The sequence below is a fragment of the Terrapene carolina genome, unplaced genomic scaffold (genome assembly GCF_002925995.2).
Source record: "Terrapene carolina triunguis isolate 2854851 unplaced genomic scaffold, T_m_triunguis-2.0 Scaffold30612, whole genome shotgun sequence".
Classification (NCBI taxonomy): domain Eukaryota; kingdom Metazoa; phylum Chordata; order Testudines; family Emydidae; genus Terrapene; species Terrapene triunguis.
The window spans coordinates 1-6,606 of NW_020694963.1; the positions used below are offsets into that span (position 1 = coordinate 1).

Consider the following 6,606-nt stretch of genomic DNA (forward strand, 5'->3'; position numbering starts at 1 on the left):
CTCCAGCTTCACCACAGCGGGCGCCCGGGAAGCCCGTCTGCTCCGAGCTGCTCCATACGGGGCCTGTCTCATGCCATGGCTGGATGCTCCCAGGGTTGTTTCCTGGAGCCCCGGCTGAGCATCACAGCCTGGTCTCTGTGCTCTGCCCGCCTGGGCTGATCTCTGCTCCGAAACTGCCCCCAGCCCAGGGGCCGCTGTCCTGTGGTGTGCTTTGGGCTCCGCCAGTGCTGGCTTTGCAACGTGCCCGCCTGCCCCCACCCCACACCCCCCCCCCCCGGCGCCCCCCCCCCCCCCGCGCCCCCCCTCCCCACAGCTCCCCCTCCCAGCCACTCAGGCTGCTGGCCACTGCCCCAACCTGGGGGTTCCCAGGCTCTTGGAGTGCAGATGGGTCTAGCACCCACCTGAGCTGCCCCCCAGGGCCTGGCTGCCTAGCCCCTAGCTCAGAGCTGGCCCTTCAGGCTGCCCCATAGCTTGAACGCACCTTGTCCCAGAAGCCCCCTCCCCCCCTCGGTTCGCTCTGCCGGGGCCCAGGGAGCACGTGGGGACACCTAGCCCGCACGGCGTCGCACGCTCACTACACGGGGACACGGGTCCCCCGAAAAGAGGCGCTAATGGCCCCTCTCGGACGGCCCCCGCGGAGTCCCTGGGGGACCCAGCAGACGTCCACAGGCTGGGTAGCTTCTCCCTCATGGAGTCACTCAGCCGGTCAGTGCCCTTCCCCCAGGCATCTGTCCTGCCCCCCCCCAATAGCCATCCACTGCTCCAGAACCACCACCCCGTCCCCCAACCCAGAGCGGGAAGGGCTCCCCGGATCCCCGCCCTTGGCACTCCCCTGCTAGCCACTGGGGCCACCCCTACAGAGGGGCAGGCCTGATACAGCAATTCTCCTAGCCATCGTCCCCCCGTCCTGGCCTGCACAGGGAGCTGGGTGAGCACCAGCCAGAGGCCAGGGCCCCCCCTGCACCCCAACGGCTCCTCCTTGCAGCAGCCTCCACCCCAGAGCAGGGGGCGGCGAGTCCTGGCCAGACCCCGGCTGCGTCCCTGGCGGCCAGCTCCGAGGCTGCTTTATTCTCTGCAGCCCCGTTCAGCGCATGCCCCCCGCTGCTGAGTGCAGAGACCACGTGTGCAGGGCACCCCCGGGGCAGCCAGGAACCCCCAACCTGCCCATGGGGTATCGCCAGGGAGATGCCAGCCTCTGGGGTGAGAGGGGGTGCGTGTCGGGGGGGCAGTACGAGGAGGTGCTGACGTGAGCCGGCCTGGCGCGCCCTGCGTGGGTCAGCGAGGGAGCTGGGCCAGGCTGCCGTGCCCGCGGGTTCGGGTCGCAGGGCATCAGCAGAGCCATGCGGTGTGGCTGCAGCCAGGGTGGCCCCACACGCCTGTATGGACACCCCGGCCCCTCCGCGGGCAGCCCCAGACGGCCCCGCCTGGCACCAGCCCCTCTAACCCCCTCTCTCTCGCTCTCTCTAGGAAGTAAAACCCAAGGCGTGGTGCAAGGCGTCACCTCAGGTACCAGCTGCTCTATTCCCCCGGCCCAGTGCCACGCGTGGGTGGCTGCGCTAACGAGCTCAGGCTAATCGGGGGCTGTGATGTCACCGGCCTAAAGCCCGTTATGTAACGGGGGCCAGAACACGGGCTTCGGAGCTGCTGGGCCAGGACTTGAAACCCAGCCGCCCCATGGCCCCACGCCTGACGGGGGGAGGGCTGAGTCTGCCCCACAGGGCACATGCAGGGGTGGGGGGAGGTGCCTGAGCTCCCTCGCGCTTGCTGGGGCTAGTAGTGTGAGGCCAGGCCTCCCGAGCGCTAGCCCCGGCCGGGCCCTGCCTGGCAGCCGAGGGGCCCCCCCCGGGCTGTAACGCGGCTCCGCCTGCCTCTTCCAGTGGCTGAGAAGACCAAGGAGCAGGCGTCCCAGCTGGGGGGGGCCGTCATCTCAGGGGCTGGGAACATCGCGGCCGCCACCGGCCTGGTCAAGAAGGAGGAGTTCCCCACTGACCTGAAGGTGAGTGTCCCCTACAGCGAGCCGGGGGGTGCAGCCTCTCCAGGGGGACAAGGGGCGTCCCGCACCCACGTCCACAGGGTGGCTATCAGGCCCTGCCCGGTGTGCCTGCCTCAGTTTCCCCTGTCTTCTGCCCATGAAAGGAACATCATCTCAGGGTCTGATACACCCCCCACCCCTGGGCACCATGGCAGTAATACCCCGAAAGCTGGCTTCCCTCCCCCTCTGCCTCCCCACCCCTGCTCAGGGGATCAACCCTCCCGCTCCAGCCCCCCCACCAACAGGAGCCCTGCCTCAGCCTCCCACTTCACAGGGGCTCCCAGCTCTGGCCAGTTCTCACCAGCTTCCCCCAGGCTCCTCACTGCAGCTCCGGGCGCTGCTCTGCGTCCGCTCGTTCCTGGCTCAGGCTTTGACCCTCGCTGCCTCCTTCCCGCTAGGCCGGTGCCCTCTCTGGAGCCCAGCGGGGGTCAGCTGACCTGGCCCAGGTCAAGGGCCAGCTCGCCCTGTGGCAGGGAGTTCCCCAGGCACAGCAGGGCCCAGACTGTGCCAGGGGGGCGAGCGTCTGGAAGGTGGAAAGTCCAACTGGGAATCGGGTTGAGCCCCGGCCAGGCTGCCCAGCCGCCCGCAGACACCGAGCCCCTCAGTGCAGCTGGTTTGGCTTCCCCAGCTGAGCGAGGCCTGGCCGGGGGGGGAGCAGCAGGAGGAGCGGGCGGCTCTTTGCTCGGGGGGTGACTCTCCCCCATCATGGCCAGGACAGCACCGCCCGCTGGCTGGAAAGGAATCGCTGAGGGGGCGCGTGGTGTGCACAGCGAGTACCTAAGGGGCGCGCTGGGATCCGCACACAGGCAGGTGGAGACGGGGAGGTGCATGCATGGACGTGTGCAGACATGTGTGTACATGGTTGTGTGCGTGTGGAAGGGTGTGTACATGCGGGGAGGTTTACGGACGTGTGCGTGCTTGTATGAGACCGTGCGTGGGTGCATGTATGTGCAAGGATGTGTAGGGATGTGTGTTTATACAAGGCCGCGCGTGGGGGTGTGCACGTGCAGAGATGTGTATAGACGTGTGTGTGCATGTACAAGACCGGGCGTGGGGGCGTGTGTGTATACAAGGCCGTACATGGATGTGTGTAAATGTATGGGGGTGTGCACATGCAGGGATGTGTGTGGACGTGTGCATGTGTGGACGAGCTCTTGTGTGTGTACATGCAGGGATGTGTATGGATGTGTGTATACAAGGCCATGTGTGTGGGGGTGTATGTGTACGAGGCCGTGCGTGGGGATGTGTGCGTGTACGAGGCCGTGCGTGTGTGTGTACGTGTACGAGGCCATGCGTCGGTGTGTGCATGTGCAGGGATGTGTATAGATGTGTGCATGCGTGTAAGAGGTCGTGCGTGGGGGTGTGCACGTGTACAAGGCTGTGCATAGGTGCGTGTATGTGCAGGGATGTGTGTGGACGTATGCATGTGTGTACGAGGCGGTGTGTGTACATGTGGGGATGTGTATGGATGTGTTTGTATACAAGGCTCTGCTTACGTGCATGTACATGCTGGGATGTGTAGACCGTGTGCGTGCATGTACGAGGCCGTGCATGGGTGTGTGTGTGTGTACGAGACCATGCATGGGGGGGTGTACATGTGGGGATGTGTATGGACATGTGTGTATACAAGGCTGTGTGTAGGTGTGTGTATGTGCAGGGATGTGTGTGGACGTGTGCATGCGTGTACGAGGCCATGTGTGGGTGCGTGTGTGTCTACAAGGATAAGGATGGGGGTGTGCGTGTGTATGAGGCCATGTGTGTACGAGGCCGTGTGTAGGTGCGTGTACGTGTACGTGTACGAGGCCGTGCGTGGGTGCGTGTACGTGCAGGGATGGGTAGGGACGTGTGTGTGCGTGAACGAGGCCGTGCATAGGTGGGTGTGTGCGTGTACGAGGCCGTGCGTGGGGGTGTGCACGTGCAGGGATGTGCACTGCCGTGGCTGCTGTCACTGGAGCCGTGCGAGCCGTGAGGTGCCCGACAGCTGCAGCCTCCACAAGCCGAGATGCCACAATGAGCCGTTTGCTTCCAGCTTATCCGAAAATAGCAACAGCTGAAACAAGGAGGCCGCGGCAGTGGGCAGCTGCGAGGGGAGGGCAGGGGAGGACGTGGCTGCGCCAGGCCAATCGCTGGGGCCGAGCTGAGCTCAGACCTCGGCAGCCTGAGCCGCCCCTGGGGGCAGGGGCTGTGAGCCCGAGGGGGCAGCCGGGGGCTCTGCACAGGCCAGCAGCCGGTGGAGCTGCCCCCAGGCCCCCAGGCCGAGGAGCCCAAACCCGTCGCACAGGCCAGCATGGGGCAGCCAGCCGGGGCTGGAGCCAAGGGGCCCAGAGGGGCACGGCCCAGCCTGGCTCCCCACCCATGACCCAGCCCTGTCCCCCTGCCCCCAGCCCCTCTGCCCCCCCACTCCTTGCAGCAGCGCGGGCAGGACCCAGCCGCCCCCTCAACCAGCCAAGCTCAAGGCTGCAGGGACCTGGAGACAGGTGGGGCTGGGCCAGGGGCATGGGGGGAAGGGGGCGGGCAGGGGCAGGGCCAGCCCATGGGCTCCCTGCGGGGGCAGTGGGGTGGCATTATTACCCACAGTGCCTCGGGGCCCACGTACAGCACAAAGGAGAGCAACAAATGGCCCAAACTGCCCCCCCATGGGTGTTCCTGCCCCCCACCGACCCCTGGCCCCAGAGCCCTGCTGCCCCCACACCTCTGCCCCCACCCCTGCTGCTGCCCCTCCCCCCGGCACCGGCAGAGCTGCGCATCTCTGGGCCCTGTGCTGTGGCACCCAAGGGAGGTGCCATGCTGGGGTCCCTCAGGGAGCTGTCTCGGTCTCCTGCACGAGCCAGTGAGCCCGGGCTGCCCCGATGCCGCTCTCTCCCCTGCAGCCTGAGGAGGTCGGGCAGGAGGCTGTGGAGGAGCCGCTGATTGAGCCTCTGCTAGAGCCAGAGGGTGAGAACTACGAGGAGCCGCCTCAGGTACAGGTGGGTGGGGCAAATTCTGCAGGGCAGGAGCCCGGATGCCCAGGGGATGGGCTCACCTGGCCCATGGCACCACCCACGCTGGTGCCCACCCACCCCGGCACCAGGCCCTGGGCCCACAGCAGCTGCAGCCCTTCTGCCCGGGCTGTGTGCGGCCCAGTGTCCCTGGTGCCCTGGGTACAGAGACCCCTCCCCAGACACCCTCAGGCCGGGGGTCAGAACCGTGGGGCAGTGGGAGCGGCCTGCCCGGAGCTCGCTGCCAGGGATGGGAGCCCAGCCCAGCCCCATGCCCCTCCTGGAGTCGGGAGCTCCTGGGCAGGGCAGGCTGCAGGGCCCAGCGGGGCTGCGGTTCTCTGTGGCTGGATCTAGTAAAGGCCCCGTTCCCCGGCCCCTCTGCTGGGTAACACCCGGTCGGCTGGGGGGTGACGTCAGGCTGAGCCTAGTGGGACACCCCGCCCCGCACTCCCAGCTCACACCGCACCCTGCCCTGTTGGAGGGGGAAGGCGCCAGGCCTGGTCACGGCCCCAGGGAGGAGCAGCCTGCGCTGGGGAGGTTGTCACCCATGAGCCTTCCGGCTGCTGGCCGGGGCAGGCTCGGTCCCTCACCCACTAGCCTGAGCAGATGCCCCCATGGTGGGCACTGCCCAGCCTGGCCCCAAAGCAGCCCCCGGCAGGGCCCATTCTGGGGCCAGGGCCTGGTCAGAGCATTCTGCGCCCGGCGGGTCTCGTCTCCATGGGCAGCCCTGAGGCTGCTCTCCCTGCACTTAGACTGTGCCAGCTGGGTCCGCTGCCTTGTGCAGACCGGACCGGGGGGGGGGAGGGAGGTCCAACCTGGCACAAAGGCTTCTGGGCATGCAGCCAGGGCCACAGCCCCACATGGAGCGAGTCTCTGGTGCTGGACCCACGTCACTGCCTGGCCTGAGGCACCTGGCTGGGCTGCAGCTCAGCGGTGGCTGCTGAGAGGTGCCAGGGCAGCTGGTCCCCAGCACGCGCTGGGGGCAGGGGCCCTGGGGCAGCCCCTGGCCAGGCCGCTCCCCCGCGTGGAGGCCGTGCTGGGTGCCCTGGCACCGCGCAGTCTCCAGCTCACGCCAGCCGCGGTCTCTCTTCCCCGCAGGACTATCAGGAGTACGAGCCGGAGGCGTAATGGCTGCGCCCACCCCGCCACCTCCACCAGCAGCACAATAATGACAATACCCCCTTGTGCCCCTCCCCGGCCTCTCCCCAGGCAGGTGCCAGCGCAGGGGGCGATGGCAATCCCCTGCCCCATTAAGTCACAAGTTCTTCCTGCAGCCCCGCGCCCAGGGGCCTCGCCGGAGGCCGTGTTGCTGTATCGTGTCCTGTAGTGTAAAGAGAAACTCGTCCTGCAGCCGCCCGCGCCATGTCCGCCCGGCCCGGCTTATCGCCCTGCGTCCCTCCCAGCGCCATAAGCCCGGCTGGCCCCATGTCCGGCCCCAGCATGTTTCACTGAGCCGAGCGGCCCGGCCGGCGGGAGCCCTGGTGTGGCACGCGCCCCTGGGGCTGCTGTACATTTGCTTGCACGCGCCTCCCGGTGATTCTGCGCCCGTCTTCATGGAACTTTTTTTGATATTCTGATGGATGGTTTATGCCCTTG

The 6,606-nt window shown here is 67.3% G+C and overlaps 1 protein-coding gene across 1 annotated transcript; it reads left to right on the forward strand.

Annotated features, from left to right (window-relative positions):
* Nucleotides 1–1,340: 1,340 nt before the first annotated feature.
* Nucleotides 1,341–6,600, forward strand: LOC112120605 (beta-synuclein-like). The gene is made up of 4 exons (XM_026662829.1): nucleotides 1,341–1,506; nucleotides 1,878–1,996; nucleotides 4,903–4,992; nucleotides 6,109–6,600. Exons 1-4 carry the CDS (start codon nucleotides 1,341–1,343, stop codon nucleotides 6,136–6,138), a joined length of 405 nt encoding a protein of 134 aa, XP_026518614.1. The 3' UTR covers nucleotides 6,139–6,600.
* Nucleotides 6,601–6,606: the final 6 nt, after the last annotated feature.